At 39.3% G+C, this 22343-nt stretch overlaps 1 protein-coding gene across 1 annotated transcript in view; it reads right to left on the bottom strand.

The window, feature by feature from the left end:
* LOC126248565 (histone-lysine N-methyltransferase SMYD3) overlaps positions 1-22343 on the bottom strand; it is a 112027-nt gene that overhangs the window by 35483 nt on the left and 54201 nt on the right. Inside the window, exons 4-5 of the mRNA XM_049949660.1 lie at positions 10154-10281; positions 5544-5720 (exon numbers count right to left, since the gene is read on the bottom strand). Of these exons, the coding sequence (XP_049805617.1) occupies positions 5544-5720; positions 10154-10281 (305 nt within the window). The remainder of the gene's footprint in view (positions 1-5543; positions 5721-10153; positions 10282-22343) is intronic.

Genomic DNA, 22343 nt, shown 5'->3' with positions numbered 1-22343 from the left:
CAATGAACAGTTAATTTCATAATCTCACAAAGTAATAAGAATCACAGACACATTTTGTAGTAGATATTGTGGTCAGAGAAATTAGTCAGTGATCAAAAATGAACAAAGCTGTGACCATCTCTATCCAGTTAGCTGGACTTCATTGTTTACTCTTGTAAATAATGAAGAAGTAATGGCATTAGGTTACTCCACAGACTGTAACATAATTTGATGATCTATTTACAACAACAATAAAGGGTACCAGAAAACTGGGTATGACATTTGTATTTACATTTCTTTCTCGAAGTCATTGCAAAGAGATCACCAACAGTGGCTGTCGTGACACAGTGAGTCGAACATCTCAGTGTAGCCAACAGCAGAAACCAAATATCACTGACAAAAAAATTCTGGAGACAGCTAAAATGTCCAATGTACTGGACATATGGTTACAGTGTTGAAAAAACTGTAATTTCACTTAAAGCAAAATAGAGAAGTAACATCCAGCTAGATGGATGCAAGGACTGAAGAGGATAAAGTATAAACAGTTATAAAAATACTGAAAAGTGCAAGCTATAGAGCAAAATAAAAATATACTCAGTATGAAAATAACATGCCATGTTGTCATAAAACATTCATTGTGGTCACTTGAAATCAACTGTCATGCCTGCTCATGCATAATACCTTAAAACTGGAACAGTTATTTTCATAGATTATGCATGAACATACTGGCTTACAGGCACAAGAAGAGCAAAATGAAAAATTATTTATGTTAAAAAATAGCATAATAATTTTTAAATTAGAATCAACCACAGTTTAGAGTATTGAAAGAAACATAGATAAATAGGAATCACACATTTGATAAGATGAAATGAAAATACTTTTGGATTACAATACTTGCAGAGCACAGAATTTTTTTTAAAAAATGGAGATGTGGTCAAGACATTTGTAGATAAAAGAGCATATTTCAAATAGATTGCATATTCCAGTTTGACAATATCAGATTTTATTGGTGAAGAAAATATATCATAAGCTTTGTGTTTCACATACTCCACAGTGGAAGAAATCAATAGCTATGATGTTTTGTAGTGGTAAGGACCCAAATGCCATGCTCAATCAGACTGTCCTTCAATCAGGACTACACATTCAACTATGCAGTTATATGAAAGACAGTCAGATGTCATTACTTCACTATGCACCATGAGAACATTTGGCTTATTTTCAGATCTCATGTTACCGGACATATTTGCAACATACTAAAACACTCAGCACCAAAATTCAAATTATACTGTCTTCTGATTTTTTGAAAGTTCTTTAAAATAATGCTCACAGTTTGCTAGCAGTTTAAGAAAGAATCTGGATCTTCTTAATAATCTTTCTTGTGTATTGTTGCAATCTTTGTTAGTTCCTGAGGTAGTATAATAATATTTCACAATGGGCTTGTTAGTTCATATTCCTTCAGTTATGAAAACCTGTTGTAAAATATCTCATACTGTATAAAGGCGGAACATTAGCAATGCCAGCAGAAAACATCACAGCAGCAGACGGTGGAAGTCATGAGTGCATCTATAGGGATGCATTTTTTTTTTTTTTTAAAAAAAAGCATTTAGTTAAGAGCTTTCTTGGTGGAATATATTATTTAAGCTGTTGTTGCAAGGCATTTCCTCCTCACAAATATTATTCAGGCTGATAATGTGCTCATGAATCGATCTAATCATATGTTATATCTATAAAATAATTTCTTGTTTTGTGGTGATTCCAGATGGAAGCTCCACTGCCTGTCATTATTCTGAAGATCAGTGGCACTTTTTGACAACTGGGTCACTGAATCCTTCTGCCTGTCAGTTTACTGATAACTTGAGTTTTTGAGCCCATTCTCTTTCTGAACATCCTAAAATGTGTCAAGTGTGTTTGTTACCAACAAGTTTAATAGATATTTTCAACATTCATGCGTTCCTAAACTCTTTCTTACATTTAGTTTTCAAATAATACTTTTAGAAGTGCTTTGCAGTGTTTGTCATTTAACTTTGAACTGGCTTACACAGTAAGGTAAGGGTGAAGCTGCAGTTTAATATGGATTCTGAACCACAGTACAATTTGGTATTTTTCATATTTACAAATCACTGTGGAAGGTGAAATTAATGATGGGAAAAATCCAAGGACTGAATAGGGACTGAATTCTGGACCTTTTGGTTTGTAGCCTGGCACTTCCCCACTGAGCCTCCAAGCCAGACAGTCTCGATAGACAATCCTTGAGTCTGGATGCAATTTCATTGTCATTGGGTTTAATTTTTCTAACTACTGAATATCCCATTCTAGGCAATTAAACACTTCCTTAACACTTAAGTCTGTCTCACAGATTAGGTTTCTCTCAGCATAAGGCTTTAACTGACATTGGGTTCTAAGTATTAAGACAACGTCTACTTATTTTCAAGAATGTTACAAACTCTAGCACTTATTAGTGAATGCTTTGGCAGCTGGTTACTGATATGCCATATCCTCATCTGTTGGGGCATTTCAAGACCTGCACTGTTTTCAGTTAAGGGATTTTCAGTGACTCACAGTTATCACTTACTGACATCAGTTTATCACATTATCGGTACCATCAATAACACACAGCTATTTTTTGCCTGTGGTAGATAATAGAGGACTAAGAAACCAAACTGTTTTCAGTTAAGCCTGATGAGTGTATGTTGCTCTCAGGACACAAAATATGCCATACTTTGCTGAAACAATGACTTTAATACATGATTTAACTTATTGATATTACTTATTTATTGCATTTTCTAAAAATTAGCTATGGTTATATAAAAAAAATTGTATTAAAACTGCATGAGACAGATTACAAAAAAGCTGTACAGTTAAAAACGTCAAAGATGGGACACTTATTTCATTTTTTGTGGGCCTATGACTATATTTTGAAATAAGTAAAAATACCACAGGCAGCCTTAGAGGGAACCATTTCTGATGTGTCAGTGCAGCTGTGTTTGTGCTACTGGGTCCCTATTCCCCAGTTTTCAGAGACTATTTGATAATATATTAATTGAACATCAAGATAAAAAAAGGAAATATATTTATTTTTATTTATTTATGGCATGTGTGTTCCATAGATCCATATATGCGAGCAAGGCACTTGGATGTGGAATGACTCAATACATGGAACATAAATGTCAATCCATAAAATATAATATACTGAATGTAAATATCAATACACAGAATATAAATACTAATGTGTACAACAACAAGCCAAATCAAGATTTAATAGGCTGACCCTGTGTATATATGGGATAAGAGCCGGAAAAAAAGAAGAATAAGACAGATGTACAGAACAACAATAACTATGCATCAGCAGTAATGAAGTTTATAAACAGGGGTGTGTTCTGCAGTAGTTTTTCTTTGCCACCTTAGATTAAAAAACTTATTGCCATGGACTATTACCAGATTTGTTCAATTCTGTGCATAAAGTGTCTTATAAAAGGTTTCATTTGCTACTGCTAAAGAATTGTTCCAAAGTATTAAATGGGGTATCAAGCAGGCACTTCTTTAAATTATTAATAAACAAATATATACCATTTCTTGTGCTTTGGGAGTTAACTGAAAATTTTGACACCAGAGTACTTGACCCAGTTTGTTTCAGCTCAGAGTTGAGATTGTCTTTTCTTGTAGTGTTATGGTCATAATGTTGGCAATTTATTTTGAACTGGGATGCCCCACATAATTTGAAATGCACTTCTCTGCATTACGATCTTTTTAAAAAAATTATGCTGGCACGTTTCTCCAGAATATTATGCTGTAACAGATTACTGAATGAAAATAGCCCAGATATGCTGTATGAGATAATGCAGCCACAAACATGGGAGATCACTTTTATAGTAAGTGTTGCTGATGAGAACAGTTTTAGTGTCTGGAGAACATGATATTCTCAGTTCAGCCTAATATCTACTTGAAAACCAAGAAATTTAGAAAAGTGCACTTGATTTATTAACTGGTCATTACACTTCTGATTTGTGTGGAAATGAATGGAATGAGTATTTGTAAGATAAATTGAAAGGAAGCTGATAGTGAACCATGCCAGAGCTTCCTCAAGTATGTCCTTAACATCAAATCCCACTTCAATAACTGATGTATTGTGTACCACGATGCTTGTGCCATCAGCAACAAACACTGTTCTTTTTGACAGAACAAGTCATTCACATATATTAGGAACAGCAGGAGAGAGAGAATAAGTGTGTGTGTGTGTGTGTGTGTGTGTGTGTGTGTGTTTTAGGACAGTGCAATGTGCACTGTGGCAGGCATCTTCTCAGAGACCCCATGTATAAATAACTCAGAGATGACACAAGGCCATGATAATGAGACATATGGGCTCTACTTAAGGAGTATTGAATACAATGCCACACAGCCAAGAGGATCATTCTCCCAGATTCACCTGCATCAAGGTCATAGAAGTGCCCAAGGTACCCAAGGAAGCATACTCATTAAGATCCATAGTTTATAGAATTAATTCGCCAACGCACTTGCAGATGCAATATCTAACCAATAAGATGAGACATTAATGTGCCAGACACAGACATGTTCAAAACTTCATGCATTTGTTGAGTCCTTAAATCATCTCTTAAATCCATATCACCCACACATTTCAAAGTGTGCTTTAATGACTCGTTCTTGTCGTCACCAACATACCAGCATGAAATAACAATTTTCTGGACAAACTGTTACCGTGACAACCAGAAACAAGGTGAAAACACTGGGGAAGGACAACAGCAAATTTCTGATTTATCATACAAGCAAGGCATAAGTGAAAGAGTGAGAAAGATTTAAAAGCAGAAAAAAACAGAAATTTTCTACATACTAGCAAGGACGCAATCAATAAGCTTTATATGTTACGAGTCTACAAGCTCACTTGAAAATGGGAACTGGTCTTTACTGATACACTTTGCAGTATGGTCATTACATATAGCTGATATAGAACAATGTATGAAAACTGATGAAACATTTAAACAAGTGTAGCAGTTTCATACAGTTTAGATAATCCCATGTTTTAGCCATGCAGCCTCTTACCACCAAGGAGGTCATGAGATAACAAAATAACTGACTACCAAAATCTGCAAGGATGTGTTGCTAGTGATCAGCAGCCAATAGGGCAGTTATTCTTGAAGAGTTATAACATTATTTACTTTACACTAAAATGGGCATAAAGCACTAACAGACTCTTGAAAGTCCCTGTAAAATGAGTAAGTAACACTACACTTTGATGGCAGCTTCCACTAAAATATACGATAAAAACTGAAATCAAAAGCTCTGAGAAAAAAGGACTTAAAGTGCCTCCCCTTTTGATCCTATCACTAACTCAACATATGGGATGCCAAGATGACTCTGTCATAGCACAGCTGGAGTATGGAGAGCCAATAGTACATATACAAATGCAACATCCTACAAGTAATCACCTTGATGAAAGCTGGCTGTAATAGTAACAGAAATATTGGCATCATGATTCAATCACATGGCTAAAAATATTTTACTGAAATGGAGTCTGGGCAGAAATTCGTACACTTAGTTGGGATACTTACTTTATTCCAATCTGGAGAAGGAATATCCTCCACTGCTCTAATGTATATTTTTGTTCCATCAAAAACTGCTACTGCATTTGGACAACATGAGTGGTCAATAACAGATGCACCCAGATAAATACCAGTTCCAACACCATGCATTTCAGGATCTAAAATACTGAAACCATTTATACACATCTACAAAGAAAAAGAAAAAAGACATTATGTTCCACTAATATTCACGAACACACATTTTTACTGATTTTAAAATAAACTGCTATACCTTTAATACATCATATTAATAACATGAACAACTATATTTATACAATGGCGTTGAAAATGAGAGTGTGGAGAGGCAGAGATGAGTTACAGGCCTTCATAATTGTAAATAATATTTTTCAATGTTTTCCTTATCTGAATTAGTTCCTGGATATGTATGCAACAGAGTTTTTCTTAAGAAACTCAGTGGATGCACCATCTCTCTTGACAAATACAATTTAAATCAAGTCTTTAATATATTATTTAAATCACAACTTTCCGACAATTCATACTGTTTATCTGAGCTCTAAATTAGTGGAATAAATTAATACAATGATGGAAATGCCTGGATATAATACAGACAACAACACTTTGAAAGAGAGTATGTTTTTGTTGCTGAGAGGTCAGCATCCCCGAGTGCAAGAAAGACGAAATAAGACTGATCCTTCTTGGTAGTGGTAAGTAATGATTTGCCCTTGCTGACCCCATTCTACAGCCCGGTACTCTCGCTAGATGAAGTATAGTAATTAACATCTTTATGTGCCTCTTGGCTACTCATTGCCTCAGTTATACAGTGAATGGTGCTCTTATGATGCCATTATTTAATGGAACAAATACTAAATGTTTTTCTACATAACACAATGCTAAAAGTAATTACAATAAAATATGTTACATTTCATTAGATGTCAGTCTGCTTGCTTACATGATGTTAGCAAACAATCAGATTAGTACAGCTGAGGTCTACACAGACTAATGTGAAAGATATTTATAATTGGCAAGAAAATATACAGGGTGATTCAAAAATGCATGTAAATATTTTAAGGGTGTATTTGTGAGGTAAATATAAGACAAAAATGTTCTATAAATGTTTTTCCATAAACGTTTAATTCCAGAGTTATCGTTAAATACGAAAGTCATGTCCGTATCAAAACGACGGCAGTGCAAGCAGCAGGATGCCATATTCTGGTACGTAATTCACATACGTATCTCCCACCAGTTGATTCGAAACTGCATGAATAGTGTTTGTTTTTGTTTGCACGTGATGTTCACTCCTACTGTACGGAAGATGGCGCTGATGTTGTTGGTAACGGAAAAGTACGTCCTGTCGTTCATTCATCGTCGGAAGGCTAAAGGTTTCGTGCACATGATGTACTCAAACAGTGAGTATGCTGATATGCACCTTGTGTATGGTGGAGCAGATGGAAATGCACTTGCAGCAAGACGAAGGTACAGTGAGCTGTTTCCAGGAAGACGGTTACCAAGTCATCAGACGTTTGTATCTGTGGACAGACGTATGCGGGAGTATGGCATTCGTCCTGGGCCACATTCAGGTCGACCACTTGAGCATTCAGTGAACGTCGAGGAACATGTTTTGGACCTGGTAGACCAAGATCCATCTATCAGTACGAGACAAATTAGTGCAGCTGTACGACTTCCACAATCTACTGTATGGCGGCTGCTTCGGAGACAACAGTTGCATCCATTTCACCTGCAAAAAGTGCACGAATTGACACCTGAAGACTATCCTCGCCGTCAGCAATTCTGCCAGTGGTTACAAGAGCGTCATTTGAATGATCCAATGTTCATTCGGCGGATATTATTCACAGATGAGGCCATGTTTACTCGTGCGGGTGTAATCAATTCGCATAATATGCACCAGTGGGCTGTCGAGAATCCTGGCGCGAGAATTGTGCGTGGATATCAACATCAATTCTCCATAAACATTTGGTGTGGTATTGTGGGGAATTACTTACTCGGACCTCATGTTCTGCCTCCAAGGCTGAATGGGCACGCGTACTGCGAATTTTTGGAGGGAGAATTGCCTGGATTGTTACAGGACGTCCCTCTTGCAACACGAGCCACCATGTGGTTTATGCACGATGGTGCTCCCGCCCATTACAGCCGCAACGTAAGGGCGTACCTCAATTCTGCGTATCCACATCGATGGATAGGTCGCGGAGGACCAATTGCTTGGCCAGCCAGATCACCTGACCTGAACCCTTTAGACTTTTATTTATGGGGCCGACTAAAGACATTGGTGTATTCTTCTGCAGTACCGAACAGAGAAGTGCTACAACAAAGAATTGAAGGTGGTTGTGAAATTATTCGTGGAGAGTTGAACGGACTGTGTAATGTGCAGAGATCATTGATGCGACGAGCACGGGTCTGTCTGCAAGTTCAGGGACAGCATTTTGAACATGCATTGCATTAAGATTTGTGCAAATACAGTACAGTACAGTACAGTCTGTAAAATGCTTCAATTTTCCTTAGTTATTGTGCATTGCTGTAGTTCAATCAACAGGACCTAAATTAATACAGTGTTCGCGAGGAATTGTTTCAGTTTGTTACGTCACGTTTATTTATCAGTTTGCGTTGTTAGTCCAAATGCACTGTAATTGAACTGTGAACTCTGGGAATTAAATACCTTACGTTGTATTGAATGTATTATCCTGTTTTGTTCATAACTCTGTAATAAGCCAAGTATGGAAAAAATTGTATAGAACATTTTTGTCTTATATTTACCTCACAAATACACCCTTGAAATATTTACATGCATTTTTGAATCACCCTGTATACTCATTAAACTACACTCATGCTCATAAATCAAGGATAACTGCAGAATGTGGCACTATACAAAACTAGCACTAATAGCATAGGCACATAGGGAACACTCACGATACAGATCTATAAGCCCACAGTATTGGTGATAAGTTGAGCAAACTGTCACGAAACGCATGTGCTACAAAACGCCACTGTTTCCTGCACATGTACCCCGACATCAATATGGGATATGATCACCACGCACGTGTACACAGGCTGCACAATGGGTTGGCATTCTCTGGATCAGGTGGTCGAGTAGCTGCTGGGGTATAGACACCCATTCTTGCACCAGTGCCTGTCAGAGCTCCTGAAGTGTCGTAGGGGTTTGAAGACATGCAGTGATATGTCGACCGAGAGCATCCCAGACGTGCTCAATAGGGTTTAGGTCTGGAGAACAGGCAGGCCACTCCATTCGCCTGATATCTTCCATTTCAAGGTACTCCTCCACGATGGCAGCTCAGTGGGGCCGTGCACCATCATCCATCAAGAGGAAGGTGGGACCCATTGCACCCCTGAAAATTCGAACATACTGGTGCAAAATGACGTCCCGATATACCTGACATGTTACAGTTCCTCTGTCAAAGACATGCAGGGGTGTATGTGCACCAATCATAATCCTACCCCACACCATCAAACCACGACCTCCATACAGGCCCCTTTCAAGGACATTAAGGGGTTGGTATCTGGTTCCTGGTTCACGCCTGATGAAAACCCAACGAGAATCACTGTTCAGAATATATCTGGACTCGTATGTGAACATAACCTGGGACCACTGTTCCAATGACCAGGCTTTACGGGCTCTCCTGTGACCAGCGGTCAGTAGAATGCACCTTGCAGGTCCCCAGGCAAATAAACCAAGTCTGTTCAGTCGTCTGTAGAGTGTGTGTCTGGAGACAACTGTTCCAGTGGCTGCGGTAAGGTCCCAAGAAAGGCTACCTGCAGTACTCCGTGGCCATCTGTGGGCACTAATGTTGAGATATTGGTCTTCTTGTGGTATTGTACACCGTGGACGTCCCATACTGTAGCGCCTGGACACATTTCCTGTCTGCTCGAATCATTGCCATAATCTTGAGATCACACTTTGTGGCACACAGAGGGCCTGTGCTATGACCTGCTGTGTTTGACCAGCCTACAGCCGCCCTAGTATTCTACCCCTCATAACGTCATCATCAGTATGTGTTCTTTGAGCCATTTTCAACACACAGCCACCATTAGCACATCTGAAAACGTCTGCACATTTACTCACTGCACCGTACTCTCACATTTTCCAACACACCTCTGCGTAGGCGGACTGCTGCCAGTGCCACCGTGCGACGACCGCAGGTCAAATGCACCACATGGTCATACCCCGAGGTGATTTAAACCAGAAAACTGCCCACTACAGCATTGTTTCACCATGTATCAGCATTATCCTTAATTTATGTGCATGAGTTTAGTTTAGTTTACAAATCTGTACCATACTTATAATTAAGGCTTGCAAAAAACTGCATATAGTTTGAATATTAGCAACAAATTCTTAATTTTAAAGAAAGCTAAAATGGCCATGAAAGCAGTACATTAATTCAACTCTATTATATTCAAGCGGTGGAGATGCAATAACAACACCAGTTAACAATATAACTGAATAATTTTAAGGCTATTACCTTTCATTAAACCCATACCACTCTATAAAGTTCTTTATTCTATACAGCCTTTTAAACAGCTAAAGAGAAAGGAAAACTCTAACTAGAACTAATCGACCTGACCTAATGTGTAACACAGCTTCATCTCACCCTTCCATATATTCCCATGAGTTCGGCATGATTTGGCAAGTTGGCTGCTCCTATATAGTCAAGAAGAACACCACAGATAGATGCAAAATGCTGCATTCTCTGGTCATCCTTCTTTATGTCAGGATAATCTAAAATCAGAGAAAAGGAAAGTATGAGAAGACTGCCTTTACATACCAATATAGCTGCAGTTCCTTGGAAATACTTTGTAAGAGTATTTTCAGTTAACTTCAGTGTCACAGAAATAGCTCTGACCCTTACAGCTATGGACTATGAAACTGAATTCGTATAGTATTTGTGATATTCATATTTTTTATCACCACATAGACTCATACTATAATTACTTCAAATATCATTTTTTTAAATAAATTTCTGCGACTATTTCCACCAACAATTAAGTTTCAGAGTTAGGTGAAACATCTTGTCAGGATACCTCTTTACATATCGCACCAAATCTTTTTAAGTTTCTCAGCAATACTTTCTGGTTGGCAAATGCCAATGAGTATATTACATCTTACTACCAATTTAGGAGCTATTAATTTCTTGAACTAAAGTGTCTTCATAGCAAAGAAACTGCTAATTCTTGGTATCTTTAAACTGCAAAGTGACACCAGAAGCTACAAGCAATAATTTCATGATTCTTTCTTCTTCATGTGCCGTCTCCTCTAAGAAGGTTGGCTGTCATCATGGCAATTTCTGATCTTGATTTGGCCGATCTAAGGAGTTCTGATGTTGAACAGTTGTACCAATTTTTTAGATTGTCAATCCAGGATGTCCGTCTTCTACCCCTCGTTCTCTTCCCACAAATTTTCCCTTCTAGTATTATTCGCAATATTTTGTAATTTACTCCCCTAATAACATGGCCTAAATATTGTAGCTTCCTTACTTTAATAGTTTTAATTAATTCTTTTTCCTTTCCCATTCTTCTTAGGACATCTTGATTAGTAATCCTCGACACCCAACTAATTCTAAGTATTCTTCTATATGCCCACAGTTCAAAAGCTTCTAAACTGTTCATGTCCTTCTTTTTCAATGTCCACGCTTCCATTCCGTATAATAATTTTGAGAATACATAGCATCTTAGCAACCTCATTTTTGTGTTTAAACAAATGTCTCTCGAACAGAATGCATTTTTCATCTTATTAAAGATACTTCTGGCCTGTCCTATTCTCGATTTAATTTCTTCTGAGCTTTCAATCTCCTCATTTACAATTGTTCCGAGATATTTAAATTTACGTACTTGACCGACTCTTTCCCTATTGCTTGTAAGATTTTCTTGTTGGTGTGTTTTAGATATCACCATGAACTTAGTCTTGCTTACGTTAAGAGTCAAGCCAAATTCTTCACTTTTTTCTGCGACTTTGTCAAGAAGTAATTGTAGATCTTTGAGGTTTCCAGCTAGTAGTACAGTGTCATCAGCAAACCTAACATTGTTAATGTTTAGCCCATTCACTTTAATGCCAGCTATTTCATCTGATAGAGCTGCCTGGATTATGTCTTCTGAATACATATTAAACAATAAGGGTGAGAGAACGCAACCTTGTCTCACACCCCTCTTTATTTCTATATCATTCGATAATTCATTTTCTACCTTCACGGTTGCGGTTTGATTGTAGTAGAGGTTGTATATAATGCGGATGTCTTTCTTATCAAGTGTTTTCTTTTCTAACAATTCTATGAGATGATCATGACGAACTTTGTCAAATGCTTTATTATAATCCAGAAAGCACACATATAGTGGCTGGTTAACCTCCATACATCGTTGCGCTAATATGTTAAAAGCAAACAATGCTTCTCTTGTACCGAGGGAACTTCTAAAACCGAATTGTGTTTCACTTATACCTTCTTCTACTTTTTTGTATATTCGTTGGTGTATAACTTTTAGAAATATCTTTAAGGTGTGACTCATTAAGCTTATTGTACGGTGATCATTACAAGTTTTGGCATTAGCCTTTTTGGGTAATGTAACAAAGGTAGAGGTCAACCAATCCCTAGGAATAATTCCCGAATTATAAATATCATTAAACAATTGTACAAATATATCTATATGGTCTATTCCTATGAGTTTCAGGATGTCATTTGGTATCTTATCCGGTCCAGGGGCTTTTCCTGTCTTCGATTTGTTGATAACATGTAATATTTCTTCTTTCGATATGCTTGGTCCTCGTTCTCCAATCATGTTATCATAAAATTTTTGATCTTTTCTTGTGTCTTCAAATAGTTCTTTGACATATTCTGTCCACCTGTCCAGTTTACCTTTAACATCAGGAATTATTTTGTCATTTTTATCTAACAATAAACTTGTACTTTTCTTTTTATTAAGTCCAGCTAAATCTTTAACTTTTTCATGATTATGTTGGGTTTATTAAGTCATTTTCTATGTCCCTACCATTTATTTATGAAATTCATATAAGTTCTCACACCTCTCAGACGACCAGATGTGTGAAGACCTGAAATAGTACACCTAGCTCACAAAGACAAGGAAAACTTCCATCAGAACCTTTAACTACTTAATGTTCATCACTATACAATTTTTAACCCTGCCTCAGTCCCAAAATAAATTAAAATTTTAAGAATGGAAAATCCAGGATGGAATGTAACAATATTATGAGAAGGAAAGTTGCTACTCACTATATAGCGGAGATGCTGAGTTGCAGATAGGCACAACAAAAAGAATTTCATACTTAAAGCTTTTGGCCAATGGCCTTTGTCAACAATTCACACACATATGTACACACACACACTTATGCAAACACAACTCATACACATGACTGGAGTCTCAGGCAACTGAAACCACACTGCATGCAGCAGCACCACCAGTGCATGATGGGAGTGGCGACTGGGTGGGGGAAAGGAGGAGGCTAGGGTGGGGAGAGGGAGGGATAGTATGGTGGGGATGGCAGACAGTGAAATGCTGGAGGTTGAGCAGCAGGCAGGGAAGAGGTTGGAGGGAGGGGGGGTGGTGGTGGTGGTGGTGGTTAGTGTTTAACGTCCCGTCGACAACGAGGTCATTAGAGACGGAGCGCAAGCTCGGGTTAGGGAAGGATTGGGAAGGAAATCGGCCGTGCCCTTTCAAAGGAACCATCCCGGCATTTGCCTGAAACGATTTAGGGAAATCACGGAAAACCTAAATCAGGATGGCCGGAGACGGGATTGAACCGTCGTCCTCCCGAATGCGAGTCCAGTGTGCTAACCACTGCGCCACCTCGCTCGGTGGAGGGGGGGGGGGGGGGGGGAAGTAGCAGAAAAGGAAATAAATAGAGAGGAATAAATAAAATAAAAAGAAAGACTGGGTGTGGTGGTGGAATGACGGCTGTGTAACACTGGAATGGGAGCAGGGAAGGGGATGGATGGGTGAGGACAGCAACTAACGAAGGTTGAGGCCAGGAGGGTTACGGGAATGTAGGATGTATTGCAGGGAAAGTTCCCACCTGTGCAATTCAGAAAAGCTGGTGTTGGTGGGAAGGATCTGTATGACACAGGCTGTGAAGCAGTCGTTGAAATGAAGGATATCATGTTTGGCAGCGTGTTCAGCAACATGGTGGTCCACTTATTTCTTGGCCACAGTTTGTCAGTGGCCACTCATGCGGACAGACAGCTTGTTGGCTGTCATGCCTACATAGAATGCAGCACAGTGGTTGCAGCTTAGCTTGTAGACCACATTATTGATTATTTTTCCGAGAAATTTGAAGAACATCTAAGCTGCCAGACAACCGTGTTGAAGTGTGTTCAGTCTGTTAGTCTCAGCCTCCTTCTGAAAAAGTGCCTTTTTATTGCCCAAGAAATAAAAATGTTGGATCACTAGTGAATGGCAATAAAGTCATCCAGAAATGGGGAAAATTAGAGCAGTGACAGATTTTCCGATCCCTCGGCACATTTGTGATACATACATTTTCTTTTTCTCAGAATGTGCTCATACTACCAGCAATTCATAAATAATTTCTGTACAAAGGCACATCCCTTGCAAGAACTATTACAGGGAGGTGCCAAATTTTCCTGGAACAAGGCACAAGAGAGATCTTGCCTTGTCCTTAAGGAGGTGCTAACATGATCTCCAATTCTAGCATTGGATGCTGAGAATGCAAAGATAGTACTTCACACTGACACTATTGGTTTTGGAATAGGGACAGTTGTAGAGCAGGTTCAGAAAGGTGTCGAAAACATGATAGCTTATGCTTCCAGAGTAAGTCCGAGGTGAATTAGTCTATAGCCAAGAAAGAGTACCTTCTCCATTTACGTTTACACTTACATCTACCACTCTGCAATTCATGATAAAGTGCCCAGCAGGGGATTCATTGAACCACCTTCAAGCTACTTCTCTACCATTACACTCCAGAACAGTGCATGGAAAAGTGAACAATTAAATCTTTCTGTGTGAGCTCTGATTTCTCTTATTTTATAATAATGATTATTTCTCTCTATGTAGGTGGACACCAACAAAATATTTTTGCATTAAGAGAAAGCTGAAGATTACAATTGCATGAAAGAACCCTGACACAGTGAAAAAGGCCTATGTTTTAATGACTGCCACCCTGACTTGCATATGTAACCATTATGTTCTCTCCCCTGTTTCACAATAACAAACAACCAGCTTTCCTTCTTTTAATTTTTCTGATGTCCTCCATCAGTTGTATCTGATGTGGGTACTACACCACACAGCAATACTCCAGAAGAGGACAGACAAGTGTAGGTATTCTCTTTAGAAGACCTATTGCATCTTCTAAATGTTCCACCAATAAAATGCAGTCTTTGGTTTGCCTTCCCCACAACATTATCAATATGCAGTTGCAGTTGTTTGTTCCAGCCATATTTATTTGGCAAACTATTCACTGTGTTGATGGCCCAGCATTCTCTATGCTGGCTGACTAACCTAAAAGATCCATCAGGTAGACTGGGCAGACACTGAGGCTTCAGGAGTATGCTGTCTCAGTGGTATATAAAAGTAGATGCAAACACAAGGACTCTGACTGCCTTGCAAGGAATTCTCTGATGGAACACAGTAGTGCAGATAGAATGTCAGTCATCATTGCATTAAATGACACTGCTGCTGAATAGCAGGAAGATCCAGCACTGCTGTAAACCATAGAAGCCTTGAAGGAGGAGCAACCAACAAAAGGAGATTTCCAGTTAATAAATGGAGCTTTCTATAAGAAGAACCATGATCCAAGAGGACAGAAATGGTTGCTCATCATTCCAGCTCATCTATAGCCATCTATCCTGAAGTATTTCCATGACATTCCAGCAACTGGATTTGTGAACACTCTAGACAGTATTGGAGGCACATATCCCTGGCCATGGCTCTAGAGATCCATTAGACATTGTGTGAGCCACTGTAAGGAATGTCAAAGACAGAAGCATGTGCCTCAGTTACCTCCAGGGAATCTGGTACCAATCCCACCTGCAGCAGTGTCATTCCACTGAATTGGAATCAACCTCATAGGGAGGTTCCTGAAGTTGACAAACACAAACTGATGGATAACAGTCTGCACTGACTACCACATCTGCTATCCTGTAACCAAAGATGCGCAGATTTCCATTGGTCCATAAATTGTGAAGTTCCTTATAGAATATGTCATTTTGAAGCATGGAGTACTCCATGTGATAGCTGACTGTTGAAAAGTTCTTGAGTCGAGAATAGTGTCAGAGGTAAATTCACATTGTGACATCACCCATAGGATGACAACTGCCTACAATCCAAAGATGAAAGGCCTCACAGGACATTTAATAAGACATTGACAGATACGCTCTTGATGTATACAGATGTCGAACTGAGAGACTGGGATACAATACTGCCCATTATGATATTCGCATATAACACAGAGAAGCAAGATACTGAAGGCTTCACTTAATTCTTTCTGCTGCATGGTTGCGAGGCCGAAACAGCAATGGACACACTACTCCCAGTTCAGTCTGATGATACTCGGGATAATTATGTGAAACACCTCATCTGGGCTGAAGAAGCAAGACAGCTAGCTCACCTATGGACCTAAGAGACTCTAATGGCAAGCACCGGCCCAAACGACACAGCCCGGGGAACTTGGTATGGATTTTTATGCCTTGCAGAAAGTGGGGATACTGGGAAAGTTACTATAGCACTACTCTGGACTGTAGCGTATCCTTCAGCGCTTGCTGGACATGGCATATGAAGTCAAGAAGACAAAAGCATGAAGATGTCATCCATGTCCTCCATATGGAGCCCTACCTACAGTCCTGAGGCACAGATACAATGGCAGGAGGTTCTTTTATGAGAGAGGCTTTTTCCAATGCTCATCATAGTGAAGAGAATGTCATGACATGGCCAGAACACAAGGACCCACCAGCACTGCCATACAGAGGACCACTGACAAGATCTAGATCAATGGTGCTGTAGATGAGTCCAACAAGAATTTCTGAACCAGTGGGTCACTGGTTCTGTGGGGTAGGGAGTAATGCAACAAGCTGTGGTGCATGCAGCATGGCGTAGTGACTAGTGTCACTGGATGGGGCACCATGGGTCACGAGGTCAAATATGACCACCAGCAATTATTTGTTATTTAGTATTTATAAGTTCCCAAAGTTTCTTGAAAAGTCTTATGTTTGTAATGTGTGTATTCAGGAATATTCAATGTTTGTATGAATATCAGCATTCTGGAACATTCTATAAATGACTGCACTCTCTCTCCATCCAGGGGATCAGTTCTGTATTGCTGCACTTCAACATCAGTAATAAATATGCTTTCAATAACAAGTGTTGAACTTTACTGACAATCCTACCTTTGAAATGGGACTTGATTGTGTGTTCGATGTGACAATAAAATTGTAAGTGCAGAAAAGCATTCCACCCCCCCCCCCCACAAAAACGCTACTGATGTTCATCGAGCCACAATCCCTGCTCCATTCACTGCCACTGCCTACAATCATGGTATGAGGGTCTGAGGATGGTCAAATACTGAGCAAAATTGGTTACCATCAAAATAAAAGTTTTTGCACTCGCGACTATAATGTAATCCATTTTTAAAATACTTTTAGCCAGACTGCTATTTCTCCATGAGAAATGTTCTCAAAAATTACTGGTTTCAAAATGTACTTTTTTCATTTTAATTTCTCATCAACATGGACACCTAAAACTTCTGAAGTTTACACCTTATTTATTATTCCCTCACCTTGTTTTATGCTTACCATTGGTGTAGTATCTCTAGATGTACAGAACAGAATACATTGGGTCTTTTTGAAACTAAGAGTGAGGACATTCACAGAAAACCAGTCCCAGTGGCTGAGACACCCAGCATGCCTGGGAAGCTGCATATTAAGAAGGTTAATTTATTAACCTCTCTAGCCATCCTACTACACTGGTGTGAAGAAAAGGTGATTCTACATTTTGCTGTTGTGAGCCACCATATCAACTTTGCTGTGGCCAGGAGAGTATTTCGTTGTGACAGCTTCATCTTGCTGCAAGAGAGGATACATGACACCAGAAAGTAGTTGGATATAAACAGTCATGGGCTAATGGCTGTCCACATGCATCTGACAGAGCCAGTCTCAGCTTTGCATTCAGACGGGATTGATGCAGCCACAGTAGCACAAGAGATGTCATCACAGAGGAAAACAACAAAAAAGTAGAAAGGAAAATTCAGCTGGCTTTCACAGCAACAGCATGGGGTAGAATGTAAAACAGCAGGACATACCTTTATTGACATGACAAAAAGAAACATTGACAGGGGGTGCAATGTTGGTTTCTAAGAAGGAACTTAAGTTTGCACCATTACCATAAAGTATCTCTCTTGCTGACACAGCGAGTGGTGAGGTAAAAGCAATTTGCAAGAGTCCCAGTGAAATTGCACAAGAAATTTATCTACAAATGAGCTGCATTCTTTCAAAATCCAAGCTGCTGACCTTGAACATGATGTGCTGAACCTAATGATCTTCACATGATCCATGATTTTCTGCCAGCCACGGTGGCCGAGCGGTTCTAGGCGCTTCAGTCCGGAACCGCGCAACTGCTACAGTCGCAGGTTCGAATCCTGCCTTGGGCATGGATGTGTGTGATGTCATTAGGTTAGTTAGGTTTAAGTAGTTCTAAGTTCTAGGGGACTTATGACCTCAGCTGTTGAGTCCCATAGTGCTCGAGCCATTTGAACCATGATTTTCTCATTGTAGTCCTGACAGCTGACAAGCGCAATACAGTCATCATTATGGAACAACTATGCTGCATAGATTCGGTTGATGCTGGTGGGGCAGACATATAAAAAATTATTTAGCAGCTCACCATCCAGAATAATGAGGAAGATGTCCCAGTTTCTCAAGCAGTTTTCATTGGAAGAGAATGTCGTTAAAAATCTCCTCCTGCAGATACCTCGACCACCTGCATTGAATGGTCTTCCAAAAGTTCATAAGACGAACACACTCCCAAATCTAATCAAGAGTACAGTTGGATAGCTGACTTACGAACTCACAAAACATCTGACCAGCATCCTTACTTAGCATGTTGGTCATTGTGTGCACCATATCAAGAAAACAACTACCTCTATCAGTCAAATTAAATGCTTGCATCTTGAAGAATGAGATATGATGTTCAGCTCTGATGTTGTGTCATTACTCACACGCGTTCCCATAAAAAGTTCTATACATCTGCTCTCCCAGTGTTTTGATGACACTGTTGTTGATTTATTTAAGCAAAGTCTGTTGTCATTGTATTTTATGTTGCTATAGAGAATATCTTCAAGCGTAGTTGCTTTTATCATTACATTGATGACATTGTAACGTAGCAAGTTATTACAAGATCACATTCATTGCAGTAAGGCATGCAGCTGTTTGGTAGAGTGGCTGCAGGAAGGCTATGATTTTTTGTCACTTTGTTCACAGTGGAGCTGACACTACCTGCCGTGAGAACTGCATAGAGTAACATTCAGTCGATCTGAAGATTCAGACCCTCTATGAATCTAAACAATCCATTTTAGTTATCGTTTGATTTTGTTCAAATCTAGTACACAGCCTTTTGTTATTAATGGAATGATGCTGTCAAAATTTCAGATTTTTATTTATTATAGTGCCGGAGATAAAGATAATTACCTAAAAGTCCTAAAACCAATGCTTATTTTAACACTTTAGTCACTGTGCGTAACGTAATACAAAAATAGGTCAAAATTATTGTTCGATTATATTTTGTTAAGTGAGTGTGTGAGAACGGTTAAGAGAATGTATGTGGGGCATATGTTAAAATGTATTCTGACATTTTTCATAAAACCTTGCACAAATAGACCATGAGAAAGTTATGGTGCAACCATGATTCAGATGACGTATGTCGGTGTGAGCTTGCTTTTGTAACAGCCAGAATGAAAGTTTATTTATCAATCTGGAGAATAATTCATACTTCACTTATTTTGATTAAACAATATACTAGAAATTGAAGTTTTAATTATGATAATTACTATCATATTATTGATTGGATAAGGCAAGTTTTGCCGTGAGAATGATCTGGAAGGAACATTCCTATCAGTCGTTTAGACCAACAGCCAATCAGAATTAAGATGTTCCCACACGAATATAGTGGAGTGGGCAGTGAGTAAAGTAGTTTGAGATAGTCGCTTGCTAGCCGGCCTACAGATAACACCATGTTAGATAGCTCCATAAAAATGCTCTGAAAAATGAAGAAATAGTGAGTTAATTGTGGTTCGAATACCTCGTGACCGAAGTGACTGGAGTTACAAACATTTTAATGAAAGTTTGGTGTTTCTAAATTAAATAATTAGAGAGTTATGAGTGTGTGAACTTTCTGGTTGTAGTAACAATTCTGTGTGGCATATTTCGTGCTCTGTACATCTACATCTACATCCATACTCTGCAAGCCACCTGACGGTGTGTGGCGGAGGGTACCTTGAGTACCTCTATCGGTTCTCCCTTCTATTCCAGTCTCGTATTGTTTGTGGAAAGAAGGATTGTCGGTATGCCTCTGTGTGGGCTCTAATCTCTCTGATTTTATCCTCATGGTCTCTTCTCGAGATATACGTAGGAGAGAGCAAAATACTGCTTGACTCCTCGGTGAAGGTATGTTCTCGAAACTTCAACAAAAGCCCGTACCGAGCTACTGAGCGTCTCTCCTGCAGAGTCTTCCACTGGAGTTTATCTATCATCTCCGTAACGCTTTCGCGATTACTAAATGATCCTGTAACGAAGGGCGCTGCTCTCCGTTGGATCTTCTCTATCTCTTCTATCAACCCTATCTGGTACGGATCCCACACTGCTGAGCAATATTCAAGCAGTGGGCGAACAAGCGTACTGTAACCTACTTCCTTTGTTTTCGGATTGCATTTCCTTACGATTCTTCCAATGAATCTCAGTCTGGCATTCGCTTTACCAACGATCAACTTTATATGATCATTCCATTTTAAATCACTCCTAATGCGTACTCCCAGATAATTTATGGAATTAACTGCTTCCAGTTGCTGACATGCTATATTGCAGCTAAATGATAAAGGATCTTTCTTTCTATGTACTTGCAGCACATTACACTTGTCTACATTGAGATTCAGTTGCCATTCCATGCACCATGCGTCAATTCGCTGCAGATCCCCCTGCATTTCAGTACAATTTTCCATTGTTACAACCTCTCGATATACCACAGCATCATCCGCAAAAAGCCTCAGTGAACTTCCGATGTCATCCACAAGGTCATTTATGTATATTGTGAATAGCAACGGTCCTACGACACTCCCCTGCGGCACACCTGAAATCACTCTTACTTCGGAAGACTTCTCTCCATTGAGAATGACATGCTGCATTCTGTTATCTAGGAACTCTTCAATCCAATCACACAATTGGTCTGATAGTCCATATGCTCCTACTTTGTACTTTAAACAACTGTGGGGAACTGTATCGAACGGAATACTTTGGTGAGCACTTCTTACTAAGAAGACCACTGAAACGAGTGAATGTTTAACTTGTGAATAGTTGTGAGTCTGTGACTGGTTGAACATGAAAATTAGTTGGTTCGGACTTGCAAAAATTCTGGCTGCTTTTCGAGTGAAACTATGTTGTACAGATGGTGAACTTTGGACGATAGAGCATTACCATATTAAATACGGATTTGATAGCCATTTCATGTGTTTCCATATTAATAAAAAGCAGGTTCAATCTAATTTTAAATGCTTTCTGCAAGCAGAATGCAACCTGCAAATGCTCGATTTTTTAAATATGAACTTTCAGGAACTGACTTTCAACTCGAGTTATGCGGCCTCTGTGTGGTAGGTATTAGGTAGTGGTTTCATCAACGCTGCTTTACACTGCTTAGCACATATCTGCTACTGCAGAGTGAAGAGACATCGGAAAGAAGCATATTGACATAGGTGGACTTTTTATAAGTGTTAGAGAGAACGCAGACAACCGACCCCGCCCCACCGCAACACGTTCATTGTCTGGTCTCATGCATGAGAAAAGCTGGGATAATTCTTGGGTGACATCAACAATGTTCATGATGACATAAAGTTCACAATGGATGTAGAGACAGTTGGTGCCTTGTTGTTCCTTGACCCTCAACTGTGTTACAGCATATGGGTGACTCGGCCAGTGTTTACCAGAAACCAGCCCACAAGGACCATTACCTGCACACTACAAGATGCCATCACCAGCTGCAGAAACAATCTGTTCTGAGGATCTTGGAGCATTGAGTGGAAGTAATCTCAGACACAAAAAACCTGCTGAAGGAACTGAGCCACTTGCGGGGAAAGTACTCAAGGAAAGTGGATACAAAACCTATCAGATTTCACAAGTCATCTATCTGAAGACACATAACTAGAACATCCCTGATGAAGACACAAAGAAGTTTGCATTTTTGCTGTTCTGTGGCTCAGTAACAGGAAAGATTAGCTGGCTCCTAAAGAGGCATAAAATCAATTATGTCTTCAGGGCTCAAGCAAAAATTTGACAGCTCCTGAGGCGTGTGCAGACGATGTAGACCTCAGAATGCCAGGAGTATATAAAATACCCAGTGGGCGTAGACGTTTTTCTGTCTGACAGACTGTATACTATTAAACAGTGCCGTGTACAACATGAGATATGTTTTCACTTACGGAATCCTGAGAAATAAGGGATAGCAGAACATGCAGACACTGTATTGCATTTTATGATATATCTGTTATTACAGGGACTAATAGTTTCTGTGATAGCATCATAAAAGAAGCCTCAATAAAGATGGTGACTTGCAGCTAAGCACAGCTTG

This window comes from Schistocerca nitens, chromosome 3, assembly GCF_023898315.1.
Source record: "Schistocerca nitens isolate TAMUIC-IGC-003100 chromosome 3, iqSchNite1.1, whole genome shotgun sequence".
Classification (NCBI taxonomy): Eukaryota; Metazoa; Arthropoda; class Insecta; order Orthoptera; family Acrididae; genus Schistocerca; species Schistocerca nitens.
This window is presented reverse-complemented; position numbering and strand designations above follow the sequence as displayed.